The sequence below is a fragment of the Coregonus lavaretus genome, assembly GCF_964263955.1.
Source record: "Coregonus lavaretus genome assembly, chromosome: 27".
Classification (NCBI taxonomy): Eukaryota; Metazoa; Chordata; class Actinopteri; order Salmoniformes; family Salmonidae; genus Coregonus; species Coregonus lavaretus.
The window spans coordinates 25707190-25730845 of NC_140014.1; the positions used below are offsets into that span (position 1 = coordinate 25707190).

General features: G+C 41.3%; 1 protein-coding gene across 2 annotated transcripts; it reads right to left on the reverse strand.

Moving 5' to 3' along the window:
- Positions 1-296: 296 nt before the first annotated feature.
- On the reverse strand, positions 297-22137 carry LOC311102773 (exocyst complex component 3-like protein 4). Of its 2 annotated transcripts, none has more exons than XM_084144176.1 (14): positions 21908-22137; positions 20135-20451; positions 19460-19585; positions 19053-19259; positions 18198-18831; positions 17971-18088; positions 17678-17806; positions 17424-17524; positions 17181-17279; positions 4009-4132; positions 3598-3720; positions 3092-3244; positions 2723-2844; positions 297-1573 (listed from the first exon to the last, which is right to left on the reverse strand). In XM_084144176.1, the coding sequence occupies exons 2-14, from the start codon at positions 20442-20444 to the stop codon at positions 1345-1347; spliced, it is 2475 nt and encodes an 824-aa protein (XP_084000302.1). In that variant the 5' UTR covers positions 20445-20451; positions 21908-22137; the 3' UTR covers positions 297-1344. The 2 variants fall into 2 exon arrangements, with proteins under 2 accessions (XP_084000302.1, XP_084000301.1); XM_084144175.1 differs by having other exon boundaries at positions 20135-20471.
- Between the last annotated feature and the right edge of the window lie 1519 nt (positions 22138-23656).

Below are 23656 nucleotides of genomic sequence, written 5' to 3' on the forward strand. Positions count from 1 at the left end.
TGCATGAGCGCGCGTTTCTATGAATCAAGGGGTTCTCTGCAATAGCAATAGACAGGTCAGGAGGATACCAGGAAGTCATTTTATAACGAGGTTGAGCTGCTCTTTGGCAACCTGGTTTCTTCATATGAAGTTAATGGCTTTCATGTAGGCGTGGCTTTGCTTCTGTGGTCTGATGATGCTGTGGAGTCTGTCATTTTCAGGGAGCTCAACATCCTCATAACTATTTTCCCGATCATATTATGTGCTGGTTTGGCCGCTGGCAGCTCACATGATAAACAGGCACATCATGTGTATAATGCCTTGATTTCAACTAAAACTTTATTTACAAGATAATGATAGCCTTTACGATACATTTGCTTATCATTATAGCTACAGTATGAGCTTTCATGAGCTTTCACAAATGATCAGTGAACTATGAGAACAGTAGATCTATACAGTAAATGGATGGATTTATTGTGATGGACTCATAGTTAAGAGCAGACACATGAGTACAAACCTTGGTGTTGCATGTTGCCCTGTAAAAGTGAAAAAGAAAAGGAGAGCAACACACTGTAGGAGCTCAGATGCAATAATTTAATAACCTAATAACCAACGTTTTGACAGACAGCTAAAATGATTGCATCTGAGCTCCTAGAGTGTGCTGCTCTCCTTTTCTTTTTCAAGTGTTCTACTCCGCTAGCCAGCACCTCGCCTAAACAGATGTGCGTTACTTTCGCCTCCAGATTGCCCTGTAAAAGTGGCCAACAAATTGTCAGAGGGGGAACAAAAACTCTCACTTCCCTAACAAAGGGAGAAGATTGTATTCGCTTGTGGTTTAATGACATTATCAGATGTGATAATGATTGTAAAACCTTGCTCTAACCACAAAAAAACAGAACTGTGGACTGTGGGGCTTTCTAAGGGAATCTTTTCTATGTTGAGAAGTAATATGTGCACTGCAGCGACACACATTTGAATTGCTTGAAAATAGGTAAATCAATGATAAAGTTCATTCAACACTGAACATACAGTTTGAGCCCCACCATGGAGTTAATTTAGCATCAGGCCCATCATTAAGTATGTCCTCAGCTTTCTTTTGCAACAACAGTAGGCTAAAGTGACATTATATATATAAAAAAGAGGGCTTAATCAATGAGGTGTCTTAAATAACCTCTGACTGCATGAACAAGATTTACCTGTAAATGTCCATTCACATTTAAATAATCATTAGCCTATGTATGGTTTTTGCGAGGTGATCATACTGGTAATCCTACAGTATGTTCTTTACAAGCCTCCTCAGGCCTTCTCAGACAGCTTGGTCAGGTTACCATCTCTGTGGTAGGTTCCTGTATCTAGGCCTGTAGATTAGCTGTCTCGGAGGAGGAAGGAGAGGCAGGAGAAAGGCATGTCAGCCAGACAGTTTGTATTGGTGATGGTGACCTGCATGTCACTGAAAAGAACTCTTCTATTATCTCCAGTGTTCCCTGCGGTTCCCAGTTTCCTCTTCAGCTCAGTGAGACGCTGCAGGATCACCCGCTTCTCCCTGCCCCGCACCAAGCCCCTGAAGTACAGCACAGCCGATAGGTGCTTCTTACTGCAGACAGAGAGAGGTTACAGAATATCACTCTTGGAGAATCAGCAGGAGAAATGGAACCGTAAACTGTTTTGTGAAATGAATTGGTGTCACGACTTCCTCCGAAGCTGCCTCCTCTCCTGATTCGGGCAGGCTTCGGCGTTCGTCGTCACCGCCCTTCTAGCCACTGCCGCTCCATATCTCATCATTCCATTTGTTTTGTCTTGTTTATTACACACACCTGGTTCATATCCCCTCATTAGTACTTGTATAAGTGTTCCCTCTGCCCCCTTGTCCCCCTTGTTTATTGTGAGGAGAGTGTAGCTCGTTTGAGCTCCGTGTATTTTGTATTGCCAGGGTATTTTTCTCTGTGTGCCTGTTGGGTTCCAGTGCGCCTGTTTTGCGCACTAGACTGTTTGACGCATTTCTGCTTAACACTGTATTCCGGAATAAATTCTGTATTCTGTGATTTACCCTCCTGCGCCTGACTCCTTCAAATCACCAATCACAATTGGTCTAAAATTCCGTAGTCTCAGCACCCAGAACCAAATCAGCTAGCTACTCGATTTTGTTAAGGGGGCTATCATGAGAGATAAAAAAAAAAATCTGTCAGTCTTGATTTGGAGAAGTTTACTAGAGTTCAGATAAAAAATCTAATCAACTGAGAGGTTCACAAAAACCCAGACCAGGGCAATTACCTCGGAAAGTACAGCACTTAACGCCCTATTCCGAGAAAACCAGGCGCCAGTGTTCACGCCTCATCAGGGTACTCCCTCCGCTATTCCCACACTGTCACCTCTGCCTTGTAGTAACTCACTCTCGCTGTCATCCTCCCTCGAGGCTCAGGCTGGTCCTGCCCATCCTACATCCTGCTGTCTGGGAATCAACACAGCTCTCTATCACATTTGGAACAGCACTATCTGCCTCTCAATCTGTTACCGTCTAGTCAACACGCTTCCCCTGTCTGATGAACACTGCTGACCATTGACCCACTTCGTCTTCCACTGCTGTTCTTCTCAGGGCCATAACAGAGTCAGAGTAGAATTCATATGAGGTGTTTTTACTCAGATTATATTTTGTAATTGATACTGTGCATATTACACTGGTATACTCTGTTGATCACCAACATCAACAGATACAATATGTGGCCACAGGAAGATGCAGGATTACCTGATGTCTGGGTAGTCCGCTACTAAACGTGTCAGGTGGTTCTTTATTTCCCTCTTGTTCTTTTCCCCAATGATGTTACTCAGGTGGTCTCCTACTGGGTGGAGCCAGTCATGGGTTGTCTTCTACAAGAGGAAATTATTATGAGTGTGTCTACTAGTCATGAATGGTGATAACACAAGTCATTTGTTTATGACAGCACTGAATTTTCAAAGTAGCATTCCTCAAAGCACAAAGACATAACACTGAGACAAATGTATGTACTGTAGTATTTACAATTTTAGACAATGTTGAATGAACATGAAAAGTAAAATTTGTGTGGATGTAAATTGGCCCAAATTCAGTTTGTAGTTCAGGGTTAAGAAGTGTTACCATTTCCTCAAACAGATCCTTGAGTTTATCCCACTCTACCCTCATCTTGGTGGCTGCTTTGTCATGCTTCCTGTTCTTACAGGAGTAGTTGTTTTTCATCAGCTGGGATACATACTCTTTCACCACGTAGTAGTGCAAGCTGCTCACAAACATCTGATGCAGAGGAACACAGGGCAGGCACAGTGGAGGCAAGAGAAAGGGATTACAAATAGACATGAAAGTCTGCTGTTTATTCTTTCGCTTTCACATGACTGCCATGACTGATCACCTGAGTGACACCCATCCTCCTCCCATCCTCTTTTCCTGCCATTTACCCCTATTGCCACATCAACTCAACTCATTTTCCATTCTATGCACGGTCACGTTCCAGTATGGTAAGGGGAGGAAATTCTCAAGTCTTTTCCAGTAACTCCAACTTCCTATGGATCATCATGGGCATGACTTTGCTTAATTGAGTGTATATCCTGCATTTAAAACAATATGAACAGCACTTCCCCATTCCTTACCTGTACATATGGAGGTCTCATTTGTGAACAGCGCTGGGACAGCTTCTCTGTCCTGCTATACAGCTGTTGGAAGTCCTCATCTGTGGAGAGCCACTTCCTCGTCATCATTCTCCTGAGGTATGGCTGGAAAAAGCAACAGACACCTATTCACTCACTAATTTGTTCATTCATTCATTTATTTGTTTGTTCACCCATCCATAACATTGACAGCAGGAGCGATTGAGAGAAAGCCTTTACAGAAACGTGTGCAAGGAAATCAGTAGGCTACCAAACTAAGTAACTTCCAGGTCACCCGAGACAAGTAGGAAAGATGTCAATCACCTCAACACACTCTGACCAACTTAGGCTATCAGGGCATTTGTAGAACGAGGACCAGGTCAAAGGTCAATCAAACATCCCTCCCTAACCTACCCTGACATCATTCTTAAACTGGTCCTCCAGGCCCTGGACCAGTCTATGGACCAAGCCTTCCACCTCTCTGCTGAGATGTTCCACCTGGGTCGGGCAGCTCTCCCTGTAACCCTCCATGTGCTCCCTGTAGGAAGAGAAAGAGGGAAATGAAACAGGTCTGAGGTCAGAGGTTAGGTCAGGTTATCATGCATACACACCAGCGCGACAGAGTTTCTAAACCCAGAGGCGCCACATTGCGAGACTTCCGGGAATGCTTGCGAAACAGACCAAGGGAAGGGTTTCAACAATGGTTGTAAGCAATGTTCACTCACGTTTTGGGGGGCACTGAGCAAATTTCAGCTCTGTTGAGTGCAAACTTGAACGTTGTGAAACTTCTCTGCAACGTCCAGCGTGCGGAGGCTGTACCCGCTTTAAGTTACAGTTTCAGACAGTAGTCAAATAGGCTACTGTGGATGATCATAATGTCGCCTACAAGAGTGGCCTACCATAAAAAACAATGGAGAAAGTGCATCCCATAACATGGAAATAGCTGTTCTATCATTCAGCCTACGGTAGCAACCAATGTGTGGTGTTCAATGTAGGCCTACATTCCATGAGACTTTTTAAATAAACATGCAGTGCTTGACATTAACTTGTTTATCCACTTGTCCTTCAGACAAGGAGGTGACTGAAAATGTTGTTGTGTTGTTTGATGCAAGAAACCACTTTACAAAATAAAATGCATTATTATTCCCATACCATTATTACAGAGAATCAGACAAATTATGCAACCCTCTGCCTAATGGCTATTTAGCTTATTCAACCTGTCTCAAAATACAACACTTCCCCTTTAAGACAAAAAAAAAGCTATTTACCTGACTCGCTTTTCAAAGATGTCTAGAAATGTACACGTTTTGTGCTCTTGTAAGAAGCAATCACTTCCCCATTGCTGACTACAAATTATATAATAATAATATGCCATTTAGCAGACACTTTTATCCAAAGCAACTTACAGTCGTGTGCATAAATATTTACGTATGGGTGGTCCTGGGGATCAAACCCACTACCCTGGCGTTAAAAGCGCCATGCTCTACCAATTGAGCTACAGAGATGATCTACAGTACCAGTCAAAAGTTTGGACATATATATATTCAAGGGTTTTTCTTTATTTTTACTATTTTCTACATTGTAGAATAATAGTGAAGACATCAAAACTATGAAATAACACATATGGAATCATGTAGTAACCAAAAAAGTGTTAAACAAATCTAAATATATTTTATATTTGAGATTCTTCAAAGTAGCCACCCTTTGCCTTGATGACAGCATTCTCTCAACCAGCTTCATGAGAAATGCTTTTCCAATAGTCTTGAAGGAGTTCCCACATATGCTGAGCACTTGTTGGCTGCGTTTCCTTCACTCTGAGGTCCAACTCATCCCAAACCATCTCAATTGGGTTGAGGACGGGTGATTGCGGAGGCCAGGTCATCTGATGCAGCACTCCATCACTTTCCTTCTTGGTCAAATAGTCCTTACACAGCCTGGATGTGTGTTGGGTCAATGTCCTGTTGAAAAACAAATGATAGTCCCACTAAGCCCAAACCAGATGGGATGGCGTATCGCTGCATTATATTGTGGTAGCCATGCTGGTTAAGTGTGACTTGAATTCTAAATAAATCACTGACAGTGTCATCAGCAAAGCACCCCCACACCATCACACCTCCTCCTCCATGCTTCATGGTGGCAACCACACATGCGGAGATCATCCGTTCACCTACTCTGCGGTTGGAACCAAAAATCTCACATTTGGACTCCAGACCAAAGGACAGATTTCCACCGGTCTAATGTCCATTGCTCGTGTTTCTTGGCCCAAGCAAGTCTCTTCTTATTATTGGTGTCCTTTAGTAGCGGTTTCTTTGCATCAATTCGACCATGAAAATGTAAAAATGTAAAGATGTATGCACACATGACTGTAAGTCGCTTTGGATAAAAGCGTCTGCTAAATGGCATACTATTATATTATTATGAAGGCCTGATTCACACAGTCTCCTCTGAACAGTTGATTTGGGCTACAATCTGAGGTGCAGTTAACAGTTAATTTATCCTCTGCAGCAGAGGTAACTCTGGGTCTTCCTTTCCTGTGGCGGTCCTCATGAGAGCCAGTTTCATCATAGTGCTTGATGGTTTTTACGACTGCACTTGAAGAAACTTTAAAAGTTCTTGAAATTTTCCAGATTGACTGACCTTTATGTCTTAAAGTAATGATGGACTGTCGTTTCTCTTTGCTTGTTTGAGCTGTTCTTGCCATAATATGGACTTAGTCTTTTACCAAATAGGGCTATCTTCTGTATACCACCCCTACCTTGTCACAACACAACTGATTGGCTCAAACGCATTAAGAAGGAAAGAAATTCCATAAATTAACTTTTAACAAGGCACACCTGTTCATTGAAATGCATTCCAGGTGACTACCTCATGAAGCTGGTTGAGAGAATGCCAAGAGTGTGCAAAGCTGTCATCAAGGCAAAGGGTGGCTATTTTGTAGAATCTCAAATATAAAATATATTTTGATTTGTTTAACACTTTTTTGGTTCCTACATGATTCCATATGTGTTATTTCATAGTTTTGATGTCTTCACTATTGTTCTACAATGTAGAAAATAGTAAAAATAAAGAAAAACCCTTGAATGAGTAGGTGTGTCCAAACTTTTGACTGGTACTGTATAACTGGGCTAATACCTCACCAACTAGCAAAGGATATGTACAAATGTGCACGCGTGGCTACATGCAGCTCTCGCTTTGATCTCAAAACAAGCGCATCTACTCACAACCGCCCATGCTGTAAACACAGTCCAGTTCAAAGTGAATGGCACAGATGCATTATGGCAATGGTCTATTTGCATATAGGCCTACTGCAGCTCTGATTGGTTATAGCAGACCGGTCTGTGTAGAGTACGGCCTGAGTCGTGCCTGTCCATGCAATAGAATCCTACTCCGATGCTTTCTGCCTACAACAAAATCTCCTGCATAGTTAGTTTTGCATACTAAGTCTAGCATAGTTCGTTTTGTTTTGGTATGTTGCATTGAAAGTGGCTAATATTGCGTTGATTCAATCACAATTCCCACAGTAAAGGGAAACGTTGATAGTGTTAACTAAAGGGGAAAACTCTAGAAAGTTGAGTGAAGTTCAATCTCAAGCTTCTCTGCACAGGCTGATATTTCTTCTGCGAGGCAGTCCCGGGGGAGCTGCGCGCCTGCGCGCAGTTTAGAGGGAACATTGGTTGTAAGAATGTTTACAATTTCTGATGTTTTGCTTGTGTACCTACAGTGAGGGAAAAAAGTATTTGATCCCCTGCTGATTTTGTACGTTTGCCCACTGACAAAGAAATGATCAGTCTATAATTTTAATCGTAGGTTTAATTGAACAGTGAGAGACAGAATAACAACAACAAAAAATCCAGAAAAACGCATGTCAAAAATGTTATAAATTGATTTGCATTTTAATGAGGGAAATAAGTATTTGACCCCCTCTCAATCAGAAAGATTTCTGGCTCCCAGGAGTCTTTTATACAGGTAACGAGCTGAGATTAGGAGCACACTCTTAAAGGGAGTGCTCCTAATCTCAGTTTGTTACCTGTATAAAAGACACCTGTCCACAGAAGCAATCAATCAATCAGATTCCAAAGTCTCCACCATGGCCAAGACCAAAGAGCTCTCCAAGGATGTCAGGGACAAGATTGTAGACCTACACAAGGCTGGAATGGGCTACAAGACCATCGCCAAGCAGCTTGGTGAGAAGGTGACAACAGTAGGTGTGATTATTCGCAAATGGAAGAAACACAAAAGAACTGTCAATCTCCCTTGGCCTGGGGCTCCATGCAAGATCTCACCTCGTGGAGTTGCAATGATCATGAGAACGGTGAGGAATCAGCCCAGAACTACACGGAAGGATCTTGTCAATGATCTCAAGGCAGCTGGGACCATAGTCACCAAGAAAACAATTGGTAACACACTACGCCGTGAAGGACTGAAATCCTGTAGCGCCCGCAAGGTCCCCCTGCTCAAGAAAGCACATATACAGGCCTGTCTGAAGTTTGCCAATGAACATCTGAATGATTCAGAGGAGAACTGGGTGAAAGTGTTGTGGTCAGATGAGACCAAAATGGAGCTCTTTGGCATCAACTCAACTCGCCGTGTTTGGAGGAGGAGGAATGCTGCCTATGACCCCAAGAACACCATCCCCACCGTCAAACATGGAGGTGGAAACATTATGCTTTGGGGGTGTTTTTCTGCTAAGGGGACAGGACAACTTCACCGCATCAAAGGGACGATGGACGGGACCATGTACCGTCAAATCTTGGGTGAGAACCTCCTTCCCTCAGCCAGGGCATTGGAAATGGGTCGTGGATGGGTATTCCATCATGACAATGACCCAAAACACACGGTCAAGGCAACAAAGGAGTGGCTCAAGAAGAAGCACATTAAGGTCCTGGAGTGGCCTAGCCAGTCTCCAGACCTTAATCCCATAGAAAATCTGTGGAGGGAGCTGAAGGTTCGACTTGCCAAACGTCAGCCTCGAAACCTTAATGACTTGGAGAAGATCTGCAAAGAGGAGTGGGACAAAATCCCTCCTGAGATGTGTGCAAACCTGGTGGCCAACTACAAGAAACGTCTGACCTCTGTGATTGCCAACAAGGGTTCTGCCACCAAGTACTAAATCATGTTTTGCAGAGGGGTCAAATACTTATTTCCCTCATTAAAATGCAAATCAATTTATAACATTTTTGACATGCATTTTTCTGGATTTTTGTTATTGTTATTCTGTCTCTCACTGTTCAAATAAACCTACCATTAAAATTATAGACTGATCATGTCTTTGTCAGTGGCAAATTTACAAAATTAGCAGGGGATCAAATACTTTTCCCCCTCACTGTATGTGATTTTTTTAATGGTGTAACTATGTGATGTTTCTTGTGAAACTGTGAGGGTTTTCTGAGTCTGTTTGGAAACTTTTGTGACAGATGGATTTGGTCATTTGGGGAAGAATGGCTATGTTGTTTGGATAGAGCTGATTGATGAGATTACCCAAACAAACATTATGCCAATAGTAGGCAATAAGTATAAAGTAATATGTGACCATTATCATTATGTTGAGTGTCTTGTCTCTTTGAACATGAATAACTAAATCTGCAGGAGAGAATTTTGACTGTTTCTGCCCATCTCTAATATTGTGTTCCTAATTTTTAACTGACAGAGACATGCTGTGGCTTGTTTCAGTGGCATTACCAGCTCTTTGAATGTGGAGAAAGGGGGACTTTCTATTTCTAGAGCTCGAACCACTCAGGCAATTCTCTTACACTAGCTCTGTTTCCCGGAAACCATGTGGTGTTTCTCTCTTTAGACAGGCAGTGCTATCTATACTCCAGAGATGCCTGTTGGCTGGAAACAGCTTCCCAGCTAGCACATTTGGTTCCTTTGAAGTTGTGGGAGCGTACGTTTTTGGTTTCCCATTGGTTCTGGCAACGAAGTCATACATTTCCTGACCGGTAAAACTGAAAAAATATATATGTTTTGAGAACGGAATTTACATTTTTTATTGCAGGTAGGTTCTGAGAACGTTTTACTATGGTTCCCTGAATGTTTTCCTGGGAAGTTTTATTAACGTTCTGAGAACAGAAATTCTAAGTTATTTAAAGTTTTTTTAAATTAATTTCCTTAAAACTTTTATTGAATGTTTCAATAAGACTTTTAATAACACAGCTAGCTTAGTTTAAATGTTTTGAACTCCAAGCACAGATAGGACCCATGGAAATTAATCTGTTTAGGCATTAATCATGCAAACACATTTTTTTTATTGTGGAACGGCGTCAGTGGTCTTCGGTTCTCTATCCATTGAATTAGTCCACTGCGCCACCAGGATGGAACTAGCATCCTATGTTCTTTTTAACTCATACAATCTGTTAATTTTAATCTATTCAAACAGGCCCCATTTAAAAGGAAACAAGTACTTATTAAGATCAGATGTGGCCAATTAGTGGGCGTGGCCAAGACACCTGAACACACTTAACAAGATAGAGGATAGATATTTTTGTTGATGTTGAGAACGGAATGTATATGTTTTTCAATTGTTTTATAATAACATTGTTAGAACATTCTTTGGAAACGTTATGCTGAAGTATTGAAATTCCCACAGGAGAATGTTGTTTCTTAATTTTATTTTTTATTTTGTAAATATATTTTCCGTTATTATTTTCCGCTAACCCTACCACACCTCCCCTAATTGAGGTAAAGTAATGAACAACAACACTTAGGCTTCTACTTCCAGCATATACATACTATATACATTTTACGGACACAATCTATTTTACAATAGTTATATTTAGTTTGTTTTTAGTCCTGTCCTTCCTCTACCCTCAACCTCTCCCATCTATTTCTGATGTCCATCCAGTTTGATTTCTATTTGTCATATATTTTGTACTGTGCTGTTTCACAAAAGTTCTGAACCTACAGTACCAGTCAAAAGTTTGGACACACCTACTCATTCAAGGGTTTTTCTTTATTTTTACTATTTTCTACATTGTAGAATAGTAGTGAAGACATCAAAACTATGAAATAACACATATGGAATCATGTAGTAACCACAAAAGTGTTAAACAAATCAACATATATTTTATATTTGAGATTCTTCAAATAGCCACCCTTTGCCTTGATGACAGCTTTGTACACTCTTGGCATTCTCTCAACCAGCTTCATGAGGTAGTCACCTGGAATTCATTTCAATTAACGGGGGTGCCTTCTTGAAAGTTAATTTATGGAATTTCTTTCCTTCTTAATGCATTTGAGCCAATCAGTTGTGTTGTGACAAGGTAGGGGGGATATACAGAAGATAGCCCTATTAGGTAAAATACCAAGTCTATATTATGGCAAGAACAGCTCAAATAAGCAAAGAGAAACGACAGTCCATAATTACCTTAAGACATGAAGGTCAGTCAATATGGAATATTTCAAGAACTTTGAAAGTTTCTTCAAGTGCAGTCTCAAAAACCATCAAGCGCTATGATGAAACTGGCTCTCATGAGGACCACCACAGGAATGGAAGACCCAGAGTTACCTCTGCTGCAGAGGATAAGTTCATTAGAGTTACCAGCCTCAGAAACTGCAGCCCAAATAAATGCTTCACAGAGTTCAAGTAACAGATACATCTCAACATCAACTGTTCAGAGGGATCTGTGTGAATCAGGCCTTCATGGTCGAATTGCTGCAAAGAAACCACTACTAAAGGACACCAATAAGAAGAAGAGACCTGCTTGGGCCAAGAAACACGAGCAACGGACATTAGACCGGTGGAAATGTGTCCTTTTGTCTGGAGTCCAAATTGGAGATTTTTGGTTCCAACCGTCGTGTCTTTGTGAGACGCGGTGTCGGTGAGCGGATGATATCCGCATGTCTATTTCCCACCGTAAAGCATGGAGGAGGAGGTGTTATGGTGTGGGGGTGCTTTGCTGGTGACACTGTCTGTGATTTATTTAGTATTCAAGGCATACTTAACCAGCATGGCTACCACAGATGACCTGGCCTCCACAATCCCCCGATCTCAACCCAATTGAGATCGTTTGGGATGAGTTGGACCACAGAGTGAAGGAAAAGCAGCCAACAAGTACTCAGCATATGTGGGAACTCCTTCAAGACTGTTGGAAGAGCATTCCAGGTGAAGCTGGTTGAGAGAATGCCAAGAGTGTGCAAAGCTGTCATCAAGGCAAAGGGTGGCAATTTGAAGATTCTCAAATATAAAATATATTTTGATTTGTTGAACACTTTTCTTTTACTACATGATTCCATATGTGTTATTTCATAGTTTTGATGTCTTCACTCAAATTCTACAACGTAAAAAATAGTACAAATAAAGAAAAATCCTTGAATGAGTAGGTGTGTCCAAACTTTTGACTGGTACTGTATAACTGGGCTAATACCTCACCAACAAGCAAAGGATATGTACAAATATGCACACGTGGCTACATGCAGCTCTCGCTTTGATCTCAAAACAAGCACATCTACTCACAACCGCTCATGTTGTAAACACAGTCCAGTTCAAAGTGAATGGCACAGATGCATTATTGAAATGGTCTATTTGCATATAGGCCTACTGCAGCTTTGATTGGTTATAGCAGACCGGTCTGTGTAGAGTACGGCCTGAGTCGTGCCTGTCCATGCAATAGAATCCTACTCCGATGCTTCCTGCCTACAACAAAATCTCTTGTATAGTTAGTTTTGCATACTAAGTCTAGCATAGTTCGTTTTGTTATTGCGTTGATTCAATCACAATTCCCACAGCAAAGGGAAACGTTGATAGTGTTAACTAAAGGGGAAAACTCTAGAAAGTTGAGTGACGTTCAATCTCAAGCTTGTACCGTCAAATGTACCGTCAAATCTTGGGTGAGAACCTCCTTCCCTCAGCCAGGGCATTGGAAATGGGTCGTGGATGGGTATTCCAACATGACAATGACCCAAAACACAAGGCCAAGGCAACAAAGGAGTGGCTCAAGAAGAAGCACATTAAGGTCCTGGAGTGGCCTAGCCAGTCTCCAGACCTTAATCCCATAGAAAATCTGTGGAGGGAGCTGAAGGTTCGAATTGCCAAACGTCAGCCTCAAAACCTTAATGACTTGGAGAAGATCTGCAAAGAGGAGTGGGACAAAATCCCTCCTGAGATGTGTGCAAACCTGGTGGCCAACTACAAGAAACGTCTGACCTCTGTGATTGCCAACAAGGGTTTTGCCACCAAGTACTAAGTCATGTTTTGCAGAGGGGTCAAATACTTATTTCCCTCATTAAAATGCAAATCAATTTATAATATTTTTGACATGCGTTTTTCTGGATTTTTGTTGTTGTTATTCTGTCTCTCACTGTTCAAATAAACCTACCATTAAAATTATAGACTGATCATGTCTTTGTCAGTGGGCAAACTTACAAAATTAGCAGGGGATCAAATACTTTTTTCCCTCACTGTATGTGATTTTTTTAATGGTGTAACTATGTGATGTTTCTTGTGAAACTGTGAGGGTTTTTCTGAGTCTGTTTGGAAACTGTTGTGACAGATGGATTTGGTCATTTGGGGAAGAAGGGCTATGTTGTTTGGATAGAGCTGATTGATGAGATTAACCAAACAAACATTATGCCCATTATGCCCAGTGGCTTGCGAAATTATTCACCCCCCTTGGCATTTTTCCTATTTTTTTGCCTTACAACCTGGAATGAAAATATATTTTGGGGGGGTTTGTATCATTTGATTTACACAACATGCCTACCACTTTGAAGATGCAAAATATGTTTTTGTGTGAAACATACAAGAAATAAGACAAAGAAACTGAAAACTGATAACTATTCACCCCCCAAAGTCAATACTTTGTAGAGACACCTTTTGCAGCTGCAAGTCTCTTGGGGTATGTCTCTATAAGGTTGGCACATCTAGCCACTGGGATTTTTGCCCATTCTTCAAGGCAAAACTGCTCCAGCTCCTTCAAGTTGGATGGGTTCCGCTGGTGTACAGCAATCTTTAAGTCATACCACAGATTCTCAAATTGGATTGAGGTCTGGGGTTTTACTAGGCCTTTCCAAGACATTAAAATGTTTCCCCTTAAACCACTCGAGTGTTGCTTTAGCAGTATGCTTAGGGTCATTGTCCTGCTGGAAGGTGAACCTCCGTCCCAGTCTCAAATCTCTGGAAGAGTGAAACAGGTTTCCCTCAAGATTTTCCCTCTATTTAGCGCCATCCATCATTCCTTCAATTCTGACCAGTTTCCCAGTCTCTGCAGATGAAAAACATCCCCACAGCATGATGCTGCCACCACCATGCTTCACTGTGGCGATGGTGTTCTCTGGGTGTTGGGTTTGCGCCAGACATAGCGTTTTCCTTGATGGCCAAAACGCTCAATTTTAGTCTCATCTGACCAGAGTACCTTCTTCCATATGTTTGGGGAGTCTCCCACATGCCTTTTGGCGAACACCAAACGTGTTTGCTTATTTTTTTCTTTAAGCAATGTCTTTTTTTCTGGCCACTCTTCCGTAAAGCCCAGTTCTGTGGAGTGTACGGCTTAAAGTGGTCCTATGGACAGATACTCCAATCTCCGCTGTGGAGCTTTGCAGCTCCTTCAGGGTTATCTTTGGTCTCTTTGTTGCCTCTGATTAATACCCTCCTTGCCTGGTCCGTGAGTTTTGGTGGGCGGCCCTCTCTTGGCACCTTTGTTGTGATGCCATATTCTTTCAATTTTTTAATAATGGATTTAATGGTGCTCCGTGGGATGTTACATTTCAGATTTTTTTTTATAACCCAACCCTGATCTGTACTTCTCCACAACTTTGTCCCTGACCTGTTTGGAGAGCTCCTTGGTCTTCATGGTGCCGCTTGCTTGGTGGTGCCTCTTGCTTAGTGGTGTTGCAGACTCTGGGGCCTTTCAGAACAGGTGTATATATACTGAGATCATGTGACAGATCATGCGACTCTTAGATTGCACACAGGTGGACTTTATTTAACTAATTATGTGACTTCTGAAGGTAATTGGTTGCACCAGATCTTATTTAGGGGCTTCATAGCAAAAGGGGTGAATACATATGCACGCACCACTTTTCCGTTATTTTTGTAAAAAAAAAATTGGACTATTTTGTGTATGTCCATTGCATGAAATCCATATACAAATCCATTGAAATTACAGGTTGTAATGCAACAAAATAGGAAAAACGCCAAGGGGATGAATAATTTTGCAAGGCACTGTACATTTTACAGACACAGTATATTTTACATTTGTTATCTTCTTGTTATTAGTCCCACCCTTCAGCTCCATTCAACCCCTCCCATCTATCTCTTAACACCATCCATATTGGATTTCTATTTGCCATATATTTTTCAACTCTGCTGTGATCCTTCACAAAAGTTCTGAACCATTCTATTCTCATAGTTTTTACAGATTGTAAATTAAAGATAAAATGTTTTGCTAAAAGTATTATTATATTATTGATCGATTGACTATGACTTTTCAAATCACCCAGTATTGCTATCTGCAGCGTTAGCTCCTAGTAAATGTTGCAATTCTTCAGCCATTCCTGGACCTGTGACCAAAAACAAGCTACATATGGACAGTACCAAAATAAATGATCTAATGACTCTCTCTTCGCAGCAAAATCTGCAGAGCTGGGAAGGTTGTATCCCCCATATATATAACATTCTATTGGTTGCAAGAATTTTGTATAAGTTATGAATCCGGCGTCGTTTTGCGTGTCAGTTCATAAACCATGTGCCATGGAATCGGTACATAATCTCTTCCGAACTATTTTGCAATCTATATGGCACAGCTGTCAATTTTTTGGTCCTTAAATTAAACTGGTATATATTTTTATTCATCACCATTTTCTTTAACCAATTTTGGTCTTTAATGCAGGGCCAACAGACAAGTTCCTTACTTTTTCACCTTCCACTTACCTCTTCCATTTTTGCGGTAATGCTGCAATTTGTTGGTTGTATTTTTGGGTAGGGCAGACGTTTCCATATATTTTTGTTAGCTGCATGTGTGACATAACTCCACCAGTCCTATTTATGATATAATTTAGAAATATATATATTTTTTTAATTAGCGAAGAATAATGTTTTTTTTAATCAATTAGTATATTTGAGTTAACCACAATATTTGTTGTATTATTTGTTCTGTCTTTTCTGGTGGATTAAACTGAAATTGCAACCAAATTTCTATGGCTTGTTTTAAAAATAGCGATATTTTGGAGAGGGTTGTAATCTGAATAAAATCACATTCTTACTAATTTTCTAGAGAACCAGTTCGGATTTAAGTATAACTTTTATATCACCTGACGCCTTTAGTGAGAGGTCTAATGCTTTAATATTTAATAATTTCTGCCTTCCGAATTCATATTCATTATATAAATAGTCCCTTTTCATTTTGTCTGGCTTGCCATTCAAAATAAAATGGAATCCTTTTTGCTCATATAATTTTAAAAAACAGGTCGCTAGGCGTAGGCAAGACTATAAGCAAATAGGTAAACTGGGATATAACTAAGGAGTTCATCAGAGTGATTTTTCCACAAATAGACATTGTTTCTTAACGTTCTTTGAACTATTTGAGAACATTACTTTAAACAGAACCCAGAGGTAACCTGGTGGAAATGTTATGTTGAAGTATTTAAATTCCCACAAGACAACATTGTTTCTTAACATTCTCTGAACCATTTGAGAACATTCCCAATGCCAAACCAGTTGGAGAACGTTCCTAGAACATTCCCAAACATTTTATTAAATGAAACCATGTTTGAACTTTTAGGAAACATTCTGTAAAGTAATGAAATACCAGGAAAATAATGTTATTTTGTCAAGTTTCTTAAATGTGCTGAGAATGTTCCAAAGCCAAGCAACTATACTGCACCATTCCCAGAACATTGTGGGAAGTTGTATGCAAAATAATCATAGGACAACCACGTTCTCACCAATCTGTAAGAAACATATGGTTCTCAGAACTTTATGTGCTAGCTGGGTTTGCTCTTCAATAGTTTCACTTTCATTTATACAGTAATATGATATAGTGTGCCATTGTGCCTGCATGTTAGTGTGTTTGAGTATGTTTCAGTATTTTTGTAAGATAGATAACATACATATTTAACCATAATTCAACATTAATTGGTGTGTACTTTTTTATGTTTATCTTGAACAGCAACTTGCAGGCAGGCTAAATGACCTAGTATGGGTTCCAGGAAATGCCTGTGAAATAAATACTCTCTTATAGTCGTTTCATAGTCCCAGTTTTCCATCACACTTCTGTTAGATAAGTGGCTACTTCAAATCAGACAGAGTGAAGTTCAACTTTGACCTAAATGCTTGACATTATGCCACTAAAAGGTTGCTCAAGTCCAAACAAAAAAGTGCATCAAATTACTGAGATAGCATTAAACTAATTATTACTGAGACTTTGTCTTCTGAGCCAAGACTTCTGTTCTCAGGTCAATATTTTAGACTGCAGTCTTATTTTTTTATTGTATTCACACCTTCCTTTGGTGAATGTACCCCAAAGTGTCTGGAAAGCTGAACTGGCTGTCTAGCAACTGTTGTCCAGGACATTCCCGTCTACAGTGTGTTGGGGGCAGAGAAAAGGGGAGGGTTGTTGACCAGATGTAGTGAAGAGAGGAATCTGACTTACTTAAGAGCTGTAAAGCTGTTGATGTAGGTTATCTGATAGTCAGCCCAAAGTGAAGGGTTTTCCACACTGTTACAGCAGTACCTAAATTCGGTCTCAAATCTATGTAGATGTAGAGAGAGTGAAGGAGAGATAATGCCATGGAGTTATTAACAAGCAAAGGACAAGGTCTAGTTTTATGTTTCCAGTGAATAATGGTTAGGATAGAGATAGAAAGAGCAGACTCTGGACTGTTGCAGAGCATACCGCTTGGGAAACAGCTGTAACTCTTCTAGGCAGGAACAGACTACTCTCATCTCCAGGTTTGCATCAATCCTCTTGGAGTTTACAGCATTGCTCTTAACTTTCTACACAGAAAACAACAACAGTTTCAAGTCTTACATAGTAATAGTAGCCTTAGTAGCCTGTCACTACAATGAAAATGTAACTAAGTAGGCAATGTTGCTCTCTAATGGAGATATGATGCTATTGCATTATATGAAATCATGACAAAACAATACCGTCCAGATATCCATGTGTATGTCAGAGTTAAAGAAGTGTTCATCATCAGTCTCTGGTGTCTGTTTCTTTATCCACATGTCCTCGTTTTCAAGCTCTAATATTTTCTCCAGCGAAGCTTTCATGTCCTCCTGGAAAAGGCATGGAAAGCAAAAGAATAAAGGCTAAAGGACTCTGATGAGCAAAATATAACATTAAAAAAAGAAAAACTCTTCAAGTGTGGTACCTGCTTTCAACCTGAATTCTTCCAAAACATCTATCCATCTGTCTCTTAGTGGAGTGTTCAATCCCTCACCTTTGCCTGCATGCAGAATTTCCCCTTGAGCTGGTCCAGGAAGCCCTCTTCCAGGGAGAGGCCTTTGTTCTCAGCCTCCATCTCTGGTCTCAATGAAGGACTGCTCATTATCTTCTCACTGTTCAACAGGGATGGTGTCTCTCAGATACAATACTACTCATCATCTTGAGTCATATTTTTAAAAAAAATACTTATTATTCAAGACAATGACTTTAAGTCTTCCTCACCTCTCATAGTGATTGATGATCCAGTCCAGCAGGGCGTAGTAGTCCTTCAGATCTGTCACCTGCTGCTGAAGCGTCTTCAGGTGCTGGCTGACAGCACCATGGTAACAGCTCACATAGGTGCTGAACACATTGAAGCTGGGTGGGTAAGAGCCTTGCAGCTCTCCCTTCACCTTCTCCAAGTCCTCTACGATGGCCTTGCCCAGCAGACCCAGGTGGATAGCCAGCCAGGAGGCATTCTGCTCGGGCCTGTCCAAGTGAACACTCTTCAGCGTAGCCTGTACACCCTCGCTCACAGCCTCTCTCCAGGCCCCCCGCCAACCCCCAGGCCCAACCACGCCCCCGGCCCCAGGCTCTGCCTCCCTCTTCTCCTCCTCCTGGATGACGCGGGCCACATGCACCAGGAGCTCCTTGTTGCGAGAGGTAAAGGAGTTGGAGTCCCGCACTATTTCCTTCACCTTGTCCCGCAGGGCACTGTAAAGGAGCTTCAGGTCCTTCTCCTTCTTGGCCAGCTCCATAGAGGAGGCCTCCTCCGTGCACTCCTCCCTCTCCCGCTGGAACTCCTGGCACAGGGAGAGGAGGTTCAGATAGGCCTCCTCCAGCACCTCCATCCCAATCAGCTTATTGATCTGCATCACTGGAGGGTAAGAGCAAACAGAGTAAAGGCCTTAATGCATAGAAGCTTATGCTGTTATACCTAATACACACATACAGCACAGACACAGACACAACCATAGTGATTTACATCACAAATAATATCTCTTGTGATCTCTGTTGCTAAAACAAAGAAAAATTGAGGATGAGGATGAGGGAGAGAGAGAGACAGAGACAAAGACAGAGAGAGAGAGCGAACCTCACCTGAGAGGGGTGTGAGGGGTATTTCTGGGAGTATGTATGACTCTTTTATCTCTACCCTCTCCTTCTCCCTCTCTCTCTTCTCCTCCAGAGTGATCTCAGTGACAGGCTGGAGCTGCTCCTGTTTGAGGGTCTTGTCCTTCTTAAGTCGCAAACTCCGTCGGATGGAAGCCCCCTTCTTTAGAAGAGAGTCCCCAATGCCCGATGAGTCTATAGATGGACAATACAGATAACAGATTACGAAGACCTTACAAAGACTCAGAATATCCCAATGAGCTTTCTAGAATTCTCTCAGCAAAATATATGTATTTGTGCTTGTCTTTGAACAGTGTTTATGCCTACTGCAAACTGCCTCTAAGAACAACCATTGACTGAACAAGCTCTGGTTGGTTGGGTAAACAGTGGTGTACCTGAGCGTGTTCTGGAGTGCTTTTTCTGGAGTGAATCATCTTCTGCACTCTCTCCTCCCTCCTCCCTCTGGAAGGACCCACCTAGACCCTTCAGGGGAGAGGCCGTAGCAGACCCAGCACTCAAACCTGAGCAAGAGAGAGAGAAAGTTGCTGATCTCTTTGACATTGAATACTGGTAGTAATTAAACTACTTTGCAGTGTAATAGTAGGTGTGCTGACCGAACACACACAAACAAACACACGGACAGTCGCACAGTCACACAGACAAACACAAACACACATACGCATACGTACACACAGAAGAAGTCACACAACCTTGACAACTGGTTAAGCAGCTTCTGTCAGATTTGTTATTGTACAAAGGTTAATTATGTTAGTGTATAGCCTGCATGGTTGGGAGCTGTTTCCGAGTTTAGTATAAACTTCATTAAGATAGGAATGTCAGTAATTGAGTAATGATGAAAGCCTCCTGCTCAGACTGGCTCATGTCCAGCTGAAAATAAATGCAAGTCCCCAATACAGTGCATAAGAGAGTCCTTCCTGCCATTTCTACTGTTATTCTGTGTCTCCTGAGACATCCTCTTCCCATGACCTTGGGAAGCCATTTCCTGACTCAAGAGCATATTTAGATAACTCACTTCATTTGTCAGAGGGACAAACCTGAGGAGAACTTACATGGTGAGGGAGGGGGTGGCAGCTGATGGGTTGGAGAGGTCACTTCAGGGTCAATACCGTGTCCCCCCTGGTCTGAATTGGATCTGTCCTTTGACCCTTTGCTGTTTGAGGCTAGAGGACTCCTCTCTCCAACCCGCTTGATACTCTCCCTGAATTGCTTAATCATCCCCAGTTTCTTCTCCTTCACCAGGCCGTCGGGTTGTGTCTTCCCATTCCTCTCCATGGTGGATTTGAGGGAGGATCCGTCCCCCTCTAGACCCTGAGCTTCATTCACCTCCTCCATGTCCCCAGGTTCCCCAATCTCTGCCATCTGATTTCTGCTTGGCATCGAATGTCCCTGGTTACTCAGATAAAATAAAATTGGAGGGGAAAGATAAAAAATGTTCCTAGAAAATCAACTGCTTGTGTCAGGAAAGGAGGTGTCTGTGGAATGTGTTGTTAAAAGTGCCTTTAACTTTTGGTGCCGGTCACAGCAGTCAGCAGGAACAGGAGTAAAGCTTATGTTTACAGCCAACATGACATTTTCTCTGCAAGGTAAGGGGGAAAGGGTGTGCCATCATGGTAACCAACCCAACCTGGCAAAGTACCTCAAGTTGAAAATAAGGGTAGCATTCCTATATGCATACGAATCATACTATGGATACATTGCGTATAACCTGTTATTACCATGAGTCACTGATAAGAATGGATTTTCCACTTCTGACGTGAATTTGTAAGAGAGGTACAGATGTAGGATCTTAATTTGATCACCCTGTTGCAGGAGAACTTTCCTGCAATGCAGGAAATGTAAAATGTGTAGTGTATTTTAGTTTTAAAAGGCTTCTGAAGTTTGTAATTTCCATTTTGACATTTCAGACTTAATTTTCCCTTACGGGAATTATAATTTAATTATAATCCACATAATAATTCACATTTCCTGTACCTGCAGGATTATTTTCCTGCTGTAGCAAACTGGTTCAAATTAAGTTTCTACATCTGTAACCTGAGAATCAAAACCTAAAAAACTACCTGTTAACCTGTGAGAGGGACCTAGCTTTTGGGTCCAGTGGCTGTTTGGCTTTGAAGGACTGAGTACAGATAACCAGGGTTGGATTCCAGTTTGTTTACAGTAAAATAACATTGTTATTGGTATGCACTGGTCCAAGGACCTGTAACAGAAACAGGAAGGTGCTGTCCAGAGGAGGAAGTATGTGACAGATAGTGTGACAGGGCCAAAGAACAATCAAATGAGGCGGCAGGCATTGGTTCATTAGAAAATCACAGGAAGGCCTACTCCCTCTCTATTATGATTTATTTGTCTGTAAACAGTAGACACATGTAAATGTATGTATAAAATGATGCTGTAATGGTAATCATTGAATATTTTCAGTACCACCTAATTGATTTGGCTTTTGAATATTCATAACAAACTAATTAATAAACATCCTTACATTTCCAGGCGAGAGAGCCTATTTGTTGATATTTGCAGTAACATGCTCAAATTGCCTGTATTTTTTTTTTAAAGAGCAGTTAACTTTATTTTTCAACTATGTCTCTGCATAGCCCTATATATCACAATTTTCAGAGCAATACTTAGCATGCAGAGGCTAAACAGTTCAATTGCATGACAAATGCACGATGACGCATGAAGCTTGTCTGTAACAACAATCTGCCATAGCATAATCCTCTGGTCTTATTTTAGACATATAGACAAACACATTTTGCTCACAAGAATATACCCTTTCAAGATTTCAAAAGACACCACAAGATTTCAGGTAATACAGCCTCACTCACCTGAGCAACTCTACTGTCTGGAGCAGTGAGTAGCCTACCAGTCCAGGGGTTTTCTCATGGGTTTACAACTGTTTTCACTTTCATGTTCACCTCGCCAGGTATCTAGAAAGCAATCATGTGGTCGTGAGACAACCTGCGCGGGGTTGGAACTGAGACGAGTGCAAGAAACATGAAAAATGAAACCCATTTTAGGCAGCGTGCCAAGCAGCATGACAGAAGCAAAAATCACCTTGTGAGTCAGACACTTGAGCGGTTTATTGTTGGAAAATAAGTTAATCATTACACTGTATTTGTTGGAGTAAATTCAATATTTGTTGTAGGCCTATGTCCATTGCAAATAAAATGACACCGATGCTTATAAACCGGACTGCACTACTTTCAGTCATAGTTTTGAGACATTCCAACGTCTACACCACGCAAAATAGGCTACAGGTCTATCTCTAAATAGAAAATTGCAATTGGCTCAGAACAGGGCAGCACGGCTGGCCCTTGGATGTACACAGAGAGCTAACATTAATAATATGCATGTCAATCTCTCCTGGCTTAAAGTGGAGGAGAGATTGACTTCATCACTACTTGTATTTGTGAGAGGTATTGACATGTTGAAGGAACACCCATGCATACCCCACAAGACATGCCACGAGAGGTCTCTTCACAGTCCCAAAGTCCAGAACAGACTATGGGAGGCGCACAGTACTACATAGAGCCATGACTACATGGAACTGTATTCCACGTCAAGTAACTCATGCCAGCAGTAAAGTTAGATTTAAAAAACAGATAAAAATACACCTTATGGAACAGCGGGGACTGTGAAGCAACACATGCATACAAACACACGATAACATACGCACTATACACACATGTACACATGGATTTTGTTTTATAGATATGTGGTAGTAGAGTAGAGGCCTGAGGGCACACACTTAATATGTTGTGAAATCTGTTATGAATGTATTGTAATGTTTTTAAAATGTATAACTGCCTTAATTTTGCTGGACCCAAGGAAGAGTAACTGCTGCCTTGGCAGCAGCTAATGGGGATCCATAAAAAATACAAATACAAGTAAATAGCAAAACAATGCTCAGAAAAGAGAACTAGTCAAGGAAAATGCGGCTGTCATTCCTGTTGCTTGTCACTGGAGGGCGACTGTAGACAATATTTAGACGTTCCCCAATGACCACCTGTCAATTAGGCCTACTTGTTTGTTGATCTCATCAAGGCTGGAAATGACAGTATATATGGTATCATTTGTTGCTGACCTTAACGCTCAGGGGTGACAACTATTTAGCTTACTTTAGGTGGAATTCTCCTAATAACTGTTTGACAGCTTTCTATAGTTGGCCCTATAGCAGGGATCATCAACTAGATTTTCTTGAGTGGATTGTCAGGGGGCCGGACCATAATTACAAATAATTTGTAGACTGCAAATTGATGCGTTCAATTTGCAGTCTACAAATTATTTGTAATTAAAAGGGCAAAGGGGGGACCAACTACATATTAATGCCCATGATTTTGGAATGTGATGTTTGACAAGCAGGTGTCCACATACTTTTGGCCATGTAGTGTATATTTTCATATCATATGTTATCATAAGCTATATGATAGTCACTCTCCCATATGGATACATAATGGGAAAAATCCTTGATTGTGGGCAAAAGTTTTTCTCCTACAGCCAAGGACATGTCAGGATATAAGAACTCCTCTATACATTACATTTCCGGCCAAGATGTGGAGTCAACAACTGTGTGT

Bases quoted from the DNA above. Each gene is read 5' to 3' on its own strand.
- LOC311102773 (XM_084144175.1), bottom strand. From the start codon at position 20,462: ATGCCAAGCAGAAATCAGATGGCAGAGATTGGGGAACCTGGGGACATG. The intron at 19,586-20,134 runs GTAAGTTCTCCT...TCTCTTGCTCAG, and splicing joins GCCACCCCCTCCCTCACCAT to GTTTGAGTGCTGGGTCTGCT. The intron at 2,845-3,091 runs GTAACACTTCTT...TTCCTCTTGTAG, and splicing joins AGGATCTGTTTGAGGAAATG to AAGACAACCCATGACTGGCT.